The 20,035-nt window shown below is 32.0% G+C and overlaps 1 protein-coding gene across 1 annotated transcript in view; it reads right to left on the reverse strand.

The window, feature by feature from the left end:
- Positions 1-28: 28 nt before the first annotated feature.
- LOC132739534 (chitin synthase chs-2-like) overlaps positions 29-20,035 on the reverse strand; it is a 30,961-nt gene continuing 10,954 nt past the window's right edge. The window contains 10 exon segments of the mRNA XM_060727247.1: positions 29-315; positions 1,557-1,728; positions 2,901-4,167; positions 14,308-14,508; positions 14,878-15,013; positions 15,460-15,642; positions 15,935-16,088; positions 16,322-16,424; positions 18,751-18,830; positions 19,816-20,025. Coding sequence (XP_060583230.1) covers positions 40-315; positions 1,557-1,728; positions 2,901-4,167; positions 14,308-14,508; positions 14,878-15,013; positions 15,460-15,642; positions 15,935-16,088; positions 16,322-16,424; positions 18,751-18,830; positions 19,816-20,025 — 2,782 coding nt within the window. The 3' untranslated portion in view covers positions 29-39.

Consider the following 20,035-nt stretch of genomic DNA (forward strand, 5'->3'; position numbering starts at 1 on the left):
TTACATCAATAAAATGTGCCCACGACAACAAAACAAACGTCAATGGAGTGTATGATTTAAATACAAAATGGATATTAAAAGAATCACCTGGGAAAGAGGGTTTTTCAGTTTTGTTACGGATACTAGATGCTGGAACGTTCCCCATCTATGTATTATCATTCCGATAAATTGAAGCAACAAGATTGCTAAGTAAAAAATAATAAAGAGTAGTCCCAATAAATCAACTTCAATGGCATTGTTAGTTGATGCACTCCCATCGGTATTTTCTTGGTTTTCCTCCAGGTAGTCAGGACTATCAGGATTGTCAGACGATCCCTGAAAAATTTTGGTTACAAATAAATGTCCATCTTATCATTTATTAAACAAATAAATAACACATAAAACATAATGAAATATAATAAAATTATAAATAAGACGGGTTGAAAAAAAAAATCATTGAAATAATTCGATTTTTTAAGAATTAAATAATCTGAGTAAAGTTTGTAAAACTGGTAACAATTCCTTTAGATATACTTAAAGCAGCACGCCTCCAGATTCATCCTACTTTTCATGAAAAGTTTGAAAATGCATTTAAAGGTAAAATATTGTGAAATGAACAAAGAAAGTACTTGACACATTACAATCGGCACTTAAGATCCACGTAAATTACCAAAAAGAGGTAAAAAATATTTTGGGTCATCTGGAGGCATGCAGCTTTGTTTCACATAATTCAAATGCACAAGTGTACTGGCATGCGAGCAGTTCCCGTACAAAAATCATAGTTACTTAAACATTATTTTTTATTACGATCACTCACCAAAATTTAAATGTTACACATCAATATTCGGCTCGTAACACAAATCATGGAAATTCCATCATGTTCTAAACATAGAATAACCCTTACTTATGAGGCCTCAAATGGGGTACCGAAATTATCCATTATTTTGTATGAAGAGAAGTAGTTCCCGTACATAAAATCTAACCCATTGTAATTATATAATTTTATTATATCGGACCTATTTTTCATTTACAATTGTTGAACAGACCATTATCTAAGAGATAAATAGATGTAATTCAGGAAATAGAGCGTAGACTAAACGCGGGTATCTATTACCCGGTACCGTTACCCCAACGCATTCACATGCAATAGCATGCTTGTATGCATGATATTTTACGCATCAAAGCCATAAAATTATTTTATATAGTAATATTGGTCAAAATTCTGATAATTAAACAAGTTTTCATCACATTGCCTACTTATCTGTAAACAGGTGGTATTAGTGGAAAACCCTTTAACAAGCCTCACGTGTAAGTATTTTTGCGCATGCGCGCAAGGACGGAATCCCCCAGAGAAAACAAGGTCACGTTTTGACGACGCACAGGTGAAAGTGATTTAAAATGAGACTTTTTATACGTACTGCCGAACTGACACTTAGATTTTGTCTTGTTTATGTATCTGCTTAATTTGAAATGAATTTTTGAAGAATGCAAGTAAAAATCAAGCGTTTAAATGAAAAATACGGGTACTGCTTCTGTACGGGAACTGCTCGCATGCCAGTACATGTATATTTTCTTACAGAAATCTTCAACGATATGGTCGTCGGCCTTTCAAACTGAAACATGAAGTTGACGGCAATCCATAGTAAATTTATCATCGCCATACCAAGTGCAATATTGTTCCGTAAGTCTATCAAACTCTTTGCAGTGTTCTCTATCTCTTCTTTCTTAGGTTTAAGAGGTTTGAGATATCTTAAATAGAAATAAATGTTTCCAAAAGATCATTTAATGTCATTTAAAGAAATTTATAAAGTCATATAATAATACGCAAATGTATTTGTCTCTCTTATAAATAATAGGCAGAGGATTTTGCTGTAATGTCTTGTCGTGAATAAATTAGGAAAATAAACTAAAAAAACAAGAGGATCATGATGGCCCTGAATTGCTCACTAGAAACAATTGTTTTTCAGTGGTAGAAATAAGTCTTTAAATGAACTTGCCAAAAGGCAAGTCCAGCTCAACTAAAACTAACCCCTCTAGTCATAAGGTTTCACGACACTGTTTTATTTTCTTCATAATAAAAAAGAACCTTTCACAAATTACCAAAGTTAATTGTTACTGTACATCTTGCAAGTAAAGCATGTCAATCCTCGCTTTCTAATTTCCTTTTCCTACTGGATAGAGACTTTTTCATAAAAGACTATCTCAGAATCATACAAACAAAGTTTGGTGATCATCCATCCATCAATACGTTCAAAAGAAGAGGAAGTTAAAAGAAAATTCTATTTTTAGCTCTAGGTGCGCCTAAAAGGGGCCAATCAAATTAATGTGAGCAAATCTGATAGAAGAATACGTAAGAATGCTGCAGATAAAGTTTGATAATATTCTATCACTCAGTTTAGAAGAAGATGTCTAAAGTTGTTTTATTTTTTTGTTGTTGTTGTTTTTTTTTTTTTGTTTTTTTTTTTTCATTTTTAGCAAATTTGATAAAAGGCTACCTAAGAATGGTACAGACAAAGTTTGGTTATCCTCCAACAATAAGTTCAGTAGAAGTAGATGTGAAAAGGTTTATATACTTTTAGCTCTGTTGATCAATAAAAGGGAATATTGAAATGATATGAGCAATTTCAACAGCCACAAGGATGATACAAACCAAATTTGAATTGAATACGCCGAGCAGTTGTTATGGAGAAGATAAATGTTGACGCATGGAACGAAGCATCACGCTTTAATTCTTATAGCTTACCCTGAACCTTCGGTTCTGGTGAGCTAAAAACAATTCTTAAATTTTAATGAGGTACTTTAACAACAGATATCAAATATCTTAATAATATTTATCTCCCTAATAATACTTCTCTGTTTCTGATTCATTTAAAACAAGTCAGTACTATTTATAAAAGTCCAACGTGCAGAATATATCTTACTTGGTTATAAAACTTTCCCAGAAATTCAATTCCTCTGAGGCAAGTATCATGACTTTTCCGTTTCCAAGTTCCTTGCACTCTGCCCAAGCAGGATTAACCAGTTCATTACGCGTCTTTCTAACCCTATCGTATATTGTTTCTTCAGAGTCATCGTCAATATTCCTTTTGCTATCAGATATGTGTTCATGTTTTTTGGCATGCTGTGAGTGATGTGGTTGTTTTAATATACCCTTAAGTTTGACCTGTGCAAGTTCTTGTCTCTCAGTTTTTCCAGGTTCGTCATGATCAGTTGTATCGTCATCAAGAAAAACCGTTTCTGTCGGTGCAGGTTTTGGCTTATTATTTTGGTTAACAATTTCCTTTAAATGCTCATTCAATTCTTTAAGCAATTTGTTTGTCTCATGGAAACTTACATCCTCTTTCTTTGCATTTTGGCTCTCTGTAAATTTGCTCAGAATATCTTTAAATTCTTTTGTAGAAAATGTAGGAAAGAGTCTACCAAAAAATCCTCTTTCTTTCTTTTTCTTTTCTTTTTCCTCAGTTTGCCTTTTTTCTTCTTCTATTTCAGCTTGAGTTTTTTTCTTCGGTACTTCTCGAGTACCCCATGAGACATTATTCAAGTTGGTCAATGAATATATATTGAGAAGTAAGAAGCCTGTTGGTATCAGAAGAAAATAAAGAGCACCAAAAACGATGCATGACCATTCCTTTGGGTGCAACAGCGCTGAAAAGGTGAAGGCTATAACCAGAAAGCCTAAAAATATGACACTTGGATGAAATGGACTCTCTTGGGCAGCAGTAACTATTGTTCCAACTAATACAATCATCATTACAAATGCGTATAGTGCTGTGAGTATCTCTGCTACTCGGAGTTGTGTTTTTTCCTTCACATAAAAACACAAGATAAAATAGAATATCGCAGGGGCAAGAGCAATTACATATCCCCATATGACAGTGACTTTGAAGACAACCATGTTAGCGCCGGCAATCATCATTAAAACAGTTGCAGGACCAACAATTGTAGACAACAATAATGCACCCTGATACAGGATATACAGCATGCTGATATTTGAATTCACATAAACTGTATTTTTATAGTCAGCAAGTAGGTCGATGATGTTGAAAACGGTAGATGGCATCCATCTTCGACGTTGCTTAAAAAACTCATCAAAACCTTCAGGTGCGTATGTGAAAGCATCAGAACCAGCTGCATAGTCAACTCGATACCCCTGCTGTAGAAGAAGAGTACATAACCATCGATCCTCGCCTGAAAAAAAACAGAAACAGCGTAATTGCAAATGATTAAGCACAAAAGAATTAGTCTGGTTAACATTTTATCAAAACTGAACAGGTCGCCTTTTGGTTATTACGGTTGTATTTTTGTTTCAAGTCACAAATACACTGTTTAGATCATGCGAATGGTGAAAAACAGCTTGAGCTCCTACATGCATTATTTAAGACACGAGTTGGTACCGAAATAGAACCATAGACTTTCTGCAAGCTAGCCGGATAATTTTCTAATGTAAGTGAATCCTAAGTCTCTTCAAACTCATAGCGGTAGGATACCAGTGGATAGATATCAGCGACCTTAGCCATTTAGCTTTATGGGTACTTGTTAACTGTCCGTGTCCTGTCCTGTTTTGTTTGGGGTCTGCCTGGGCTCCTTGCCACTGATTCTAGTTGCTGGGTCGTATGGAGGTTGCGTTCATTGAACGCCGCCTTTCCTTGTTGATCTTGTTTATCATATTCTAGATTTAACACCGTTTCGTATTTCTGGTGAGTAAAAAGACTCGATAAACGCTATAAATAATGATGGCATACAACAGTATTGCTATGCCCGATGTTGTGTCTATCCGAATTTACATGTACCTTTCACTGTTTCATGAGCGTCTGGTGATCCACATCGACCGCTTCGTTATTATTTCCTTTTTAAGCATAATACTAATTGTCACAGTAAAATTATCGTTCATTTAACAGAATTGTATGTTTTACTATTGATAACAACCATTGATATCACGCAATTGTCCGTATATTTATGTAAAATCCAGTCCCAGGTATAGCACGACATCCCAGGTATAGCGCGACAAATCGGTTATAGTAAAATCGCAGTCGGAGATCGAGAGCTCGACGGGTGGTCAGTCAGATAATGGAGGTAAATTAACCTGAATGGGGTATATATTTACTTTATAAAGATAAATAAGGTTTAACCGGTCATTGATCCATAATAGAATACCTAATAATTGAATACTATAGATAGAGACCCCTTGACCAGATCGGGTCAAGAGTACTAAATTTTTACCTTCTTCTTAAGAAGACTATCAGATACTTGGAACTGGATATATGAATTATATCATTAAATGTATAAGTGAGATTTACATTTAATTGAACCAGAATTTGTTTATACTAAGTTGTTATAGGTATTTAAGAGAAAACTGAACTTGACCGAATCCGGTCAAGGTATAATGAACAATCTATATTTGTATATAAACTGTTTTAGTGTTTAATTGCAAGTGGTCTGTTTGACCAAATATTAAAATAGTGTAACTGGAACATTGTCTTCTTTTGTCCATTTATATATATAATTAGTCCCACTAACTACAACGTAATTGGAGTTCATGTTATTACCTTTTGAAATCAAAACATCCTGACAATTACCTGATTGATTGAAAAAGGGGCATAACAGTATATATTTAGTATGCTTTAAGAGCATCATATGATGCTTCTTTTCAAGTAGTTGTTATTCTCAAATTGCGTGTTTGAATTTATTGAAATTTTTCTTACAAAAAGAAAAATATAATATGTTAGTCCCTTACTTATCGATTATTTCATCATCATCATATGAGGACGTAAGTAAATCATTGAACATTGTAGAAAACGGGCAACGTATCGTTTTCTGTGCTAATGGTTAAACATAGCACATGTTTGAACTTTAAGATAATTATGACCAAAATTTTAAGATCGGCGTAAAACCATATAAACAAACATATTTTAAATACATATGCCGTGTTAACCGTAGCTATAACAACCTAAAGTTTTTGTAATTGTACTAATATGAAAGAGGCAAACCCTCAAAGCGAGTCGATTTACCGTGAAAAAGTATAAAATAAGTGTTCATTTTATTTTACATTTCCGTTTCAAAATTGTCATTCGGTATTTTTCACATTGCTTCCATTTATACTGGTTCCCTGTCCTATTATGATTCCCATATAAGTACGCAGGACACCAGTCTTCGTTTCCCTTTTCAACAATAATACCTCGGCTTTTATCGTTATCTTGTAATTCGAAAAGTTGCGATTCAGTCAATTCAGCACTTCGGACGAAAGTTTTCAAAAACATTACTATCTAGCAGGTACTCGTGTTACCGTAAAGCTCGCTTTGCGAGCAGGCCCTTCGGGGCAGCTCTTCGAGCTCGCTGATGAATAATTTATATAATAAAACAGAATGCAAGGTAAAAAACATTTTCTAGTTAATCATCTTATTCAATTGAAATCTACATTAACATAGTTATGTTTGGCAGTGATCTGTTTACTAGTAATAGTTATTTTGTATAAGCTTTCTTACACGTGTTAACTAAAGGGCTAAGAACTTCCGGTATTTTGAAAATAATGGCGCATTTTTTTGTGTGGTAAAAAATATATGTTTTTCATGAATTAACTGCTGTTTTTGTGAGGAAAATCTTGGATAATGTGTTGAAATGTGATATTTATTAACAAATACAACTGTGTATGGAAGATTTATAATGGATTAATAGCACGGTATACATTTATATACACAAATCAAAGCAGTGCCCATCCCACCCACTGACTAATGATCAATGTTTCTTTTGTGTGTAAAATAATTGAAGATTTCCATACAATAACTTTAAACAATATTTAACAATATATATATAATATATATATATATATATATATATATATATATATCTTCGAATGAATAGTACAACATCCGATGCCTGGAAAAGGTAAAGTAAAGCGAAAAAAAAAATCGTCTCAAACCAGGCAAGTGAAGATAATACACAAGATAATACACAAAAAAAGATACAAATTTAAACAAATAATCGAAACTGAAACGGAAACAGGACTTTTTGGCGAAAACTATTTTACTCCACTCAATTCTCCATTACATTCTGATATATCAGACTGCGATTCAGATTTTGACTCAAATCCTAGCAACATGTGTTCAAAAAAAGAATTAGAAGAAGTCATATCAAAATTAAAAGTTGATCTCATCCAGGACCTAAAAGCTGAATTTGAACTAATTGTTGAAACAAAAACACGAGCTCTAAGGGAAGAGGTATCCCAGCTACGTGACGAAGTAAAATTTCTTCGTGATTGTGTAAAAACTGCTAACGAAGCAAATGATGACCTTGAGCAGTACGGCCCAAGAATGAGGCTGGACATTTCCGGGATCCCTGGTGACACAGGAGATGCTTACGTAAACGTTGAAAGAAAGATCCTAGAGTACGCAAACAAGATTGACTTGAATCTAAATGAAAATGATATAGACAAAGTCCATCGGTTGGGAAAGTTGAGAAGTGACGTTACAGTTAACGGACGAGTTATCGTAAAATTTACGAACTCAAAAGCTCGACAGAGGCTCTACAATGCAAGGAAATCACTTCCGAGTGGCATATTCGTACAAGACTCTCTGACGAGAAGGAGAGAGCAGATAGGATACGAAGCCAGAAAACTTAAAAGAGAAGGCAAACTGTTGAAAACATGGGTTGCCGGTGCTAACATATATTGATCTATGAAAAAGGGTGGCCATGAAATAAAAGTTCACATCAAAAACATGGACTCCATTGAAAAATCAGAGCCGGTGAAGAACCAGGAATCTACACACAAACGTATCCGTAGATAATACAAAACTGTCATCTATACACGTGACTGTGTTTATTAACATTGTAATATCCTAATTGTTAACCTCAAATCAATCTATTTTTAGAAATCAGTATTACCGGTAAAATAAAAAAAAAAACTGTAAATACATGTAGACGTCTTACCTGTGCATTGTGTCATAATCATGTTATCCTATGCTTAAATCCAATTTGTTTTCTTTTCACCACACATGGATTTGATTGTAAAGGTTTTAAAATTAACACGTAAAATAATATTTACTGCACATGTTATCATAAAAGAACTACACAACGATGGCAGCGATATTCTGCTAAAATATATTGCTAGACCAACTCAAATTATCTTGTGTTTGTAGTTTTGCTTTACGTACTCAAATTAACTTTTACTTTATGTTAAAATGCCAGTGCCTTATGTAAAGATGCAAGTCAAAAAATGTATAACCGTATTACTTTTAATAGTTATTTAACGCATTTCCTCATAGATGCAGTAAAAAAGTACGTTAAGTTAACTATATATATGTATACATGACTGAAAAATAACAGGGCCGGATGTAATAGCTTCAGCCTTATTAGTATGGTTATTGAACTGGAAAATTCATAACAATTAAGACCGGTAACATTTAATGTGGACAGGCAAGTTTGTTTTTTTTAATACATATTGCGAGTTATGGATATATGTATTTTTGTATTGATTTTGTCTTGTCTTTTGTAACAGACAGACTGAAAGTTTAAATTATGTGTTTACATTTCTACTTTGTAATCTGTGTTATTTCTCCATCTTCAAGTTCAATCAAATAAAACTTATTATTGATATGTAAGACATGTAATCATAAATATTTAGACTAATTTAAGTAACTATTAACTGATAAATTAAAAGTAATTAAATAGAAAAGGCTTAAATATATTAATAAGTGATAAAATGAATTAGTTCAAATTTAATAGATAGAGCCTTTCTATTACGTCAGCGATTTGTATATAGAAAACGGAAAATATTTTTGTTTAAATATACTTAACATGGAAAAAGCTTAAACTGTCTTAGATAGGTCAACTATAAGCTTGTTTTGTTTCCGTCATTTTCTGAACAAAATGTAAACATTCTGTAAATAGTGGGTACACCTAATATCTGTAAGTTATTCTGAACTTGTATGATAAATACAGTTTTAAAAAGCTTTTCAAGATTACTGTCCCCTATTCCCTATATTGTCAAATATGTTCAACTTTGTTAACTTTTATTTTCTTTTGTTTTTGTTTATTATTATTATGATGATGTATAGTTTTTATGTTATTTCACCGCCAAACCCTGTTTACTTATATGTTAACTCAATGAACCCGTTTATGCTTGCCTTTTATGTACTTATGTTTTTTATAATACTGCACGTTTGTAACGTCATTTTTCATTGGATAATCGTGACGTTTATATAGTTTTATATACACGGCTGCTGTCGATTCATGAAGAAATCTTAATTTTTTCTCTAAAAATGATGCTTGCTGTATTATAAATTCGTTATAAAGATTGTTGACAGGTTATATGGCCGTATATAAACGGCTGTTTGCAATATAACCCTCGCCTAACGGCTCGGTTTATATTTACAAATAGCCGTTTATATAGGGCCATATAACCTGTCAACGATCTTTATAACTAATAATATATATCCTAATGGGTAATGATATTATTTAAGCCTTTTCTATTTAATTACTTTTAATTTATCAGTTAATAGTTACTTAAATTAGTCTAAATATTTATGATTACTTGTCTTACATATCAATAATAAGTTTTATTTGATTGGCGAGAATCTGTGGGGTCATTCAATAACATTCAGCAGTTCATACGGAAACGCTCCGTCTATTCATACAGTAAAATTAGCCGTTTTTGTATTAATAATACAATTGTTTTACTTATACTTATAATTTCATCTTTAAGCCTGTTTTTCATCACAAGCGAGAAAAATCTTGAAATTCGAGGATATCAGCCTCAAGCGACGCTTGCTCTTTTTAAGCTGTGTTATCTTAACGCTTTTAAAACATGTATTAGCCTTAAGGGTATAGTTACATTTATATACTTTGTGATTCTCATAGTTATGTATTATTATAATCCGGGGGTCAAAAAATTTACTGATCATAAACGTAAAGTAATTTTGTTAAGTGGAAAAGGTAAAGAATACGGTTTGGTATGTTACAGTCCATTTATACTATTGTGTTATCTATTATGTTCTATTCACTTAAGTTATTTTTGCACAAATCTTAAAACTTTCTGGAGATGTAGAATCAAACCAGGTCCTATTTTTAGCAAGGAAAATTGTCTGTCAATTATTCACCAAAACCATTAGAAGCATAACGCCATAAATTTGAGTATATTAAGGTAAATTTTTTTAGAAACTGATGTGTTATGTTTTACTGAGACCAAATTAGATTCTAATATCGAAGATAAAGAATTACAATTATCGGGTTTTGATTTCAATGTTTCGTAAAGATAAGTCGTGCCTCTCGGGAGGGATTCTTGTTTACGTTTCGTGTTTTTTTTAGACCTAGCGAGTTATCTCATTTGAAAACATAGTTCCTGATTCTATTTGGATTGAAATAAAAGATAAAACTCAGACTTATTTATTATGTAACATTATATAGACCTCCTCACTATAGAGTAGACTTTTGGGACAAATTAAACCGTGCTTAGAAATGGCTCTGGAAACACAAACAACACTTAATATTAGTAGGAGATGTAAATGAAGATCAGCTCAACATGCAAAATCATAAATTTAAAAGATATACTTTTGACAAATAAACATGAAAAATATTATTAACATCCCGACAAGGGTAAACCATAATTCGCAAACTCTCTCGACCCTATCGCATTAACAAACAATATTTCAAGTTTTTGATTCAGGAGTTTTTGAAACAGATAATGAAATAAGTGACATTATAGAACATTTGCTTATTTAAAGGTTAATTTCGATTTAAATAAAGCCATTTAAACGAAAATTTGGAACTATAAAAATGCCAGATTTTGTTAAACTGAATAATTTAATAAGAGATACTGACTGGACTTTTATTGATAATTTTAAATATAAATGAAGCTTTGCAATACTTTTACATTAAAATTCATGGATTTAGTTATTCAGTGTATCCGTTTTTTTATTTTGCATTAATTAGGCCAAAAGATAAGCCATGGTTTAACAGTAATATTCGTAAAAGTTTAAGACAGAGAGACAGATTATTTCACAAAGCAATAAATAGTAATAAAACATCAGATTGGACTAAAATATAAACAAATTCGGAAACAAAGTAAACAATATGAAGAAAAAACGCAAAAGAGTTATTTTACAATAGTTTAGAATTTTCCTTGCATGATCTTAATAGCTCAAACCCTCGACAATATTGGAAAAAAGTTAAAATGTTAGTTAAGAATAATTCAGCTAAAAACGATTCTATAGCCACCTTTAAGAAATAATAATAAACACATTTCTCCTTATCAGACTTAGACAAAGCCAATATTTTAAACTCTTTCTTCAGTTCAATCTCTCAGTTGGGTGATTCACATACCCAACTTCCAGACTTTAGTTTCAAAAACAAACTCAAAATTAGAAGACTTTAATAGTTGTGAACAAGAAATAAAAGATGTATTAACAAATTTAGTTATAAATAAAGCTTCTGGACCAGACGAAATAAGCCATAAAATGTTGAAAGAAACTTCGGAAACCTTATGTATTCCACTGTGTATACTTTTTAATCATTCGTTAAATGAAGGGTTACTATCCTAGCAGTTGGAAAACTTGCAACATGTTATGCCTCTTTTTAAAAAGGGTAATAAAGATGAACCATCTAATTATAGACCAATTTCATTAATAAGCTATGTTGGTAAAGTAATGGGAACGCATATTTTTAAACATATGTATAATTATATCCATACAAATTCTTTAATATATCAAAATCAATCTGGGTTTTTGCCAGGTCATTCTACAGAGTATCAACTTATTGATATATATAACCAAATTTGCAAAGCTTTTGACAGCAAAGAATTACTTGTATTATTATTTTTTGTGACATTTCGAAAGCATTCGATAGAGTTTGGCATTCTGGTCTCATCTTCAAAGTAAAGCAATACGGTATATAAGGGAAAACTAAATACATGGTTTAAAAGACTACTTAAATAACAGAACCCAAAAAGTTTTTTGTATCTTCGACATTTTCTTCTTTATCAACTCTAGAAGGGGGCGTCCCTCAAGGCTCGGTACTTGGTCCTTTATTATTTTTTAATTTATGTCAATGATCATAGCAGACTCGCTCTAAAGTATTACTAGACTTTTCGCAGACGACAGTTCTCTTTCTGTGTCCTCAAAAAAACATAACCTTTATGGAAGCAACGTTAAACAGGGATCTAGCGACAATAACAAGTTGGTCTAAGCAATGGTTAGTCAATTTCAATCCGGCAAAAACTGAAGCAGTGTTTTTTTCTTTTTTTAAATGATCAAACCAAAATTATTCTTCGATAATGTACAACTCAATTTTGTCAAACATCATAAACATCTTGGGGTCACATTTAGTCAAGATGGGTCTTGCCATCAACATATATATTCTAACATAGTATCTAAGGCCTCTAAAATACTCGGTTCCATGGAAATGCTCAAATTCAAAATTAAAAGAGAATCACTTAATAATATATATGTATCATATTTACGTCCACATTTAGAATACGCGTCTTTAGTCTGGGATAACTGTGCGCAATACGAGAAAAGAAACATTAGAAAAAAATCAATATGAAGCTGCCCGTGATTGATTTACAGGAATTGACAAGATCCGTTACTATACAAAAATTTATTACAGAAATAGGCTGGGTTTCGCTTTCAGATAGGGGACATATTCAAAAATTAGTTTTTTAATATACAAAGCAAAAAACAATTTATTACAACTTTATTTAATACAATTATTTCCCCATCTGTACAATATGCACATGAAAACCCATATTTCTTTAAGAAACAATCAAGACTACGCATCAATTGTCAGATAGAACAGAAATTTTTATTCGAATTCCGTTTTACCATCAGCACTACAACTATGGAATAAACTTCCAATTAATATACGTGAATCAGAATCCTCCATTCCTTTAAAGCAAATATTAAAAAAAAATTCAAATCCCCATCGGTCACTTCTTTTTCCATTAAAAGGTGAAACGGCTCTCTAACTGTACCATCATAACACTCGTTTAAGAAATAATTCCAGTAAAACCTTAATTTTCGGATTAATATGAATAATCACATTGTTTTAAAGTCCATCTTGTATATGTGGAAGCAACATTTGAAAAATTCAAGAACAATCTGTATATTTTTTAAAAGGCAATTTAAAACAGGAACAAAGAAGAACATTGTTTTTAAATAACAAGAATCTTTCATTCCTCTTTAGTGTAACGAAAAACTTTTGTTTGGATAGAAGGGCGATCTGAATCCGAAAATGAAAATTCTTTTTAAAGAAGTACAAGACTTTTTATTAAATAAAGCAAGAGAAATTTAATTGAATAAAATCAAAAATTTTTAACTGCTTGAAAACAGTAAACTTTAAAATTAAGCAAAGGGTTTTGTTGTGTGGGTGAATATTTATTTATTTATTTATTTATTTAATAGTATTTTTTTTCTTCAATTTTTGTAACAAATACAATAATTTTGTTATTTCATTCTATTATTTATTCCTTTTTTCTCAAAATTTGATACTGTAGAACACGTAATTCAAAAGCTATAAATGGAACACTATTGACTTTTTGAAACTTATACTTTTATACATTTAAAATATTTAAATTAAACTTAATCTTAATCACTGTTAGTATTCATAATTTTATTATAATGCTTAATCTATTTTTCTATTTATATAATATATATATATTATATAATATATATATATTATATATATATTATATATATATATATATATATATATATATTATATATATATATATATATTATATTTTCTCTGTTAAATGTTCATTTGATTAATTTATATTTACATATAAAAAACATTTGTTAAAATTAGTTCATGAAAATTAGTTCCTGAAAATTACTTAAAACTGAAATTGATAATTATTTGATATCACACAACTAGTATAAAGTATATAGTATATAAGTTCAAATAGTATAAACTTATTTCTGACTAACCTCAAAGGGAAGGGCCCACGATAATGTTGTTAAGAACTTTAGCCCAACCCTTTGTATGTACACTTGATTATGTCTGTAAAAATTATGAAAATTGTATATTGTGTGTATATTTATACAATAAAATATTATTAAACTTAAGGGGCTAAGACCCCCCCCCACCCCCCCCCCCCCCCCTATTTGACAGGTCTTTGCTTTACTGAATAAGCAAACTCGATGAACTGAGGATAATAAAACATTTATCGAAAAATATGTTCTAAACCGTTACTTTATAAAATTTTTTAAAAAAATTAATTTTATTATAAAATATTTAAAGGTTGAATGTTGAAAAAAATAAACAAAAATTTAACAATAAAATAAGAAAAATGGCCTTATTTGAATAACGTATAGTTTTGTATTATTTAAGTATTACTCAGACCTTGATCATACATAAGGTGATGTGCAGCCTCTGTTGGCAGAATGGTATACTTCTTCATAACATTATCATCCATAAGTGCTGACCCTCTAAACATAGAGAAACATCCGGGACTGCAAAGTACACACCCAAGAACATGCTCCGTCGCTTTTTGTAGCCAGTGAGCGATAGCGTACTCGAACTTTTGAAACCAAACTACAGGCCCTTTAACACAAAAGCATTAAAATAAATTTGTATGCTAATAAAAATTGAACATGTGAAGTCTTTCATTATATCTAAATAAATTATATACTAAACAATATTTGTACAACGTGGCATATGCTTCTGATATCAAATCAATCTTGCACGACCAGTTGACTCCGAAACATCTTGAGGACTTGACAAAATATGATAAAGGTTTAACTAAATTAGTATTAAGTTGTGTTATCTTGACGATTGTCCGATCGTCTAGAGAGGATACAAAAACTGGAAAAAATGTTATACCGCTTTACAAATCAGAATCATTATAACGAATACTCATTAGCCGTTTGTTTTGTTCAACACTCCGGCAAAAATTAAAAGCTTATTTCATACCTTTTCCAATGGGATGTATTCTACCACAAGCAGCACCAACCTTGTCACTTTTTCTCATCCTGTCAAGAAGCAGGCGGACAGCACCAGGTGAGAAGTCTACGTCACCATCTAGTGCCAACAGAAACGTGTTTTGTGCCTAGAGTAAATTGATAATTAGGCTGAAATAAGGTTTATTATATACCTTTGCCGCTTTCTCGACACCGTAACAATGGTATATTACACTAACGCATTTTTGTGTTGACGTCAACATAGTTTAAATTCGTGTTAAATGTTTGAGTTTCACAATGAGCGCGTCAGTGTAATCATTCTTTTATTTTTACTGTTAATAATACTCATTTTATTAATGCGGATAGTATGTAAGAAAATATCATTCGTGTAGAAACTTTACAAACTTTATTGAACTTGTTGAATTTTTCTTTTATAATTTGTTAAAGATACAGTATTAAGTATTGGACATAAACTCTATTTAAAGTTATTTAATTGATTGGTTTTATGTCATATATCATATCATAATATTTCATATCAATTTCTGCTTTTTTATACGATTATTTCAAACTATAAGAACAAAAAGTAAAAATGTACCTTTTTAAGAACTTGGTCATCGAACGCCTGGAATATATGACTTCTGCCAATTGATGGGCCAGGTGCACTTCCAGGTTCCCATTGAATTAAATCACTTATTTTCCCTGCGTTCAGTGCTGCTGTAACCGTTTCGTCACACATTCTTACGATCCGAAAACCCAACAAATAGTACATGTACATGACCTTGATAACAAGTAAAGAACAAGACTTATTTCTGATGTAAATCTACTTTTATGTCAGTTTGCAATAAATCGTTTCTGTTTAACAAAATTTAGACATAACTCGGCGTTGGTTCCACTTGACTTAATTCTTTGATAACTAACCAGACATTACCAGTTTCTCTACAACTTACCTACAAAATTTAAAATCAAACCAAATCTCGTAAGTTCCTAATCTGCGGCGAGAGACAAATGTCCATAACACTGAATCATACAAAAACAATGAAACTAAAAAGCATGCCGAACAACATACTTACCTGGGACCAACGCTTCTTATGCCTTATTTTATGTTTGTCTTTCAGATGAATGAAAAGGAAATTTCCTCCTGGCATTATATATATGACTTGTCCGCCGTATGGGGTAGGAACTTTGTAAGGTGCCTTTATTTTCATAGATTGTTCATGTACACAGCTAAAATAAAATATCAGTACAATTAATAAGTAATTTATGAAAAAGATAGCATGTGCAAGCATTACATACATAAAACTAAATCACATTAACGTTTCTCGTTTGATTTTCTTTCCTAACAAAAACGATGTGTGTAGATGCATAAAATGACTCTTCCTATTATAATGCAGCAACAATTTTTATGTCCAAGATGTTTCTCATGATTATCTTTTACGAGTAACTTGTAGTGAAATTACCTGGCAGCTTCCTCCATAATGGTTGCCAATAACTTTACATATTCATTTGGAACAAATTCGTTATTATCATCTATAGCCATTGCATCATCAAACAGAATGTGTGCTACAGTATTAAAAAATAAGATATGTTACAAATAATTTATTAGCCGAGTCTTAAATGGAAGAGTTAATTTAATTTGATTTAACTTTTTGGCGTGTCATGGTCTTGTCATACATTTTTTGTTTTATAAGTCAGTCAGATATTTTGTAATTGATTGTTCCATGATTCAGTGTTACGGTTTGTCTATTTAATTTTTGTTTGATATCTCTTCTGTCTTCTCTGTTTATATGTCGATACTAAAATGTATTTTCAATTAGTCAAATCTGTTATTTTCATGCTTTGGTCACATGCATTATCTTGATTCAGAATATTGAAATAGTTTCAACAGCAACGTCGTTTAACAGCACAAATACTAACCAGTTTGTAATAGAAATAAAAACACTAAATTAAAATGTCACAGTAAAAAAAGGTTTCACAATCGTTTCCGTTGGAATATAATTATTATAATGTCTGCTAACTTTTATAGATTCTTAATTGTTGTCGTACAGCAGTTTAAAGAGGACAATAGTCTGTATAAATCAAAACTGTTAAACGAACCGAGCCTGAAGTGTTGTGTTTGATTGCCCTTTTAAGTTATAAGCTAACTCTTCTTAAAATTTACAACTGGTCGAGTTAGCTCATGTTTAGACTCGCTTTAGTTCGCTTTAAATTTTGATTCAGCAATGATACAACTTTATATGCTGCAAGTTATTTTGATATCTTGGTAATTTCACCCGAGTATAACAATTTCCTTTAAAAAAAAGACTGGCCTTCAACGATTGATTACAATTTAAAGACATGCAAATAAGAGGTTAAACATTAACACACATCTACTTTCATATCTTGAAACAAAGCTTTCCTTTGGAAACATTAAAAATAGCACAATTACATGAAAATTGCAGATTCGCTTTGATTGAATCTGTACATGAGAGATAATGAAAAAAAGTACAACACTTAAGAGTGATTGATCCAATGAACCCGAAAGACCATTAAAAATTAACAATTAAGTTTGGGACAACATTTTACAGCTGCCACACGGCAGTTGACACCTGCTGTTGTGATGTATAAATAAATGGAAAAAATAATCCCTCAGAAGCATTGAGAACAACATTATTACATGAAAACAAGAGCGATCAGTGATAACATGTGTCGCTTCATGATGGCCAATTTCATGTTGGGACAAGTTTTGTGACAGACGGACAGACAGAAAGACAGTCCACATCTAGACTTGGTACTGATCATGCCTGTAAAGTTTGGATAAAATTGCACCAGTAGTTTATGAGGAGTAATCCGGACAAGCTTTTGTGTATCTGGCAACACACAGAAAAAAAACACCTTTTCATCAAAGGGCCATAACTCGGCCAAAAATCATTCAACAGGAAAACCCATTCAATATGCACAAGGACTTGAGCTACATATCAAGACAGACAGACAGACGGACGTTCCAACATTTTGGCTTTAGGGTCTATTTTCTCTGTTATTTTCTTTGTTTCCTTAAGGGCTACTAGCCCATAAACCCAAAATGTTTGCTCGGACAGACGACGGAGAAGTGATCCTTATATGTCCCACTTTTCCGTCGAGGCGTCACAAAAATTGCAAACTCGGTTTGATTTGAGTCTGTATTTGAGGGATAATGAAAAAGTGCAACATCTCTCATGCTATATAGCACCGGCTTGAGCGGTACTCAATTCTCAACACTTTGAAGTGCTGGAAACAATGTCCCCGAAGGACCATAAACAAATATAACAACAGTTAAGTTAAGTATGCTCAGCACAAGATGGTAAACAAGATCAACGAAAAAAGGTTGCGTTCAATGAACGCAACCCTCACACGACCCCGCAACAAGTGGCCAGGATTCCCCCAACCCCACCACCAAACAAAAAACAGGACAGGGCATAAGGCAGAGCAATGACAGGATAATCACTTCATAGACAAATAAAAGGAAATAATAGCAACTGACAAGGAAATCAATTAGTCTGGACAAATTTTGAAAACTAAAATCATTCAAGGGACATTACTCTGACAATTATCATTCAATCGAATCATTTTGATGAGATGCACAACTAAACATAGCATTGATCATTCCTGTAATGTTTTGATCAAAATGCATCTGTAGTTGCGGAAGAGCAGTCTAAACAAATAGCTTGGAACACACAAAAACACCTTTTCTACTGAAAAAGAAATAAAATGAAGTCGAAAGAAAAAAAAACGAGAAATAATTTCTTTGAATAAATGATAGAAAATGCCAATTTCTTTCTCGTCTTACAACACTGCTAGATTTCAACACTTTGATTTAAAGTAAAAACAAGTTAATTATTATAAATAAATTGTCAAATTTAAATTGTCAAACCTTCGAAGTCATAAAAATCTTCATCTTCCTTATTGAATACTTGTTCAGCATGCCGTCTGACAAACTGATCTCTATCCATTCTGAAGCAAGATTACACTATATATTGAAATGCAATGATACAAACACATTTTACAAAATAGAACCCTCACTATAACATAACGTTGATGATTATATTAAGATGATTAAGTTTAAAAGGAAGGTAAAGATAAACTAGCCTCACTTGACCAATACTTGTTTTTAAAGCATGTTCCTGGTACAATGTTAACATGGTTAAGTACCCTTGCGGATTTTTTGCTGGTCTCCTGTGTGACTGGATTATGTTGGGGTATCGTTTGTATTTGTGCTATTAACAATCATACAACTTAATTATTATGCAATAAATTCTTAGCATTATTGTCATTAAACTGACACACACACACACACACACACACACACACACACACACACACACACACACACACACACACACACACACAAATAAATTCACATTTAAAACTTTGATGTCTAGGCGAATGAGAATACAAATATTCTATTAAGAGATGACATAAGACATCTCTACAACCCCACACGTTCAGTTACATAAAAAGTGATGAAAGTTTTCATCAGTGACACAAACCTTTCGAGCAACGTAACACCAAATATAACTATTTTTCTGACAATATAATTTTAGTACCAATCAACAACAAACATCATGTCATAGGAATGAATTACACACATTTATTTACTATTGACTTTTAAATTTACATTGATTACTATCCTCAAATTTGGACCTTAACAGAGTTCCCATATGATGGTAAACGTTTTACCAAATAACACAGCAATCTAAAATACGTGAGCGGACGTAATACAACAACCTGTTTATCCAACAGAATATAGACGAGAGGAAGCACAAACATATTCAGGTAACCCTATCTGACAAAATTATACGATACTATATATAAAATTTGTTAATTTTATAAATTTTGATAAATACCAGTACATTTTGAAACCACGAAGTAGAGCATGCTTTTTTCTCGATAATGCATGTAATATACAAATAAATCACACGAAAATCAGGACCCCTACCTGAATATAGATTTCATAAGCTGCAACATCTCATATTTAGTCTCATGCCACATTGTTGCGCATGCGTATATCATAGGAGTGTCTCTGAACTTTGGGTTTTTGTAATTACTTGCATGAATGTCCTCATTTTTCTCTTTATTTTCAGCCTGGCTTGCAACGTCATCTTCTACGTCACCCTCGATATTAACTTTCGAGTTAAATTTGGACAAACTGTTAACAA

This window comes from Ruditapes philippinarum, unplaced genomic scaffold (genome assembly GCF_026571515.1).
Source record: "Ruditapes philippinarum isolate M1 unplaced genomic scaffold, ASM2657151v2 ctg5444_1_1_1_1, whole genome shotgun sequence".
NCBI lineage: Eukaryota > Metazoa > Mollusca > Bivalvia > Venerida > Veneridae > Ruditapes > Ruditapes philippinarum.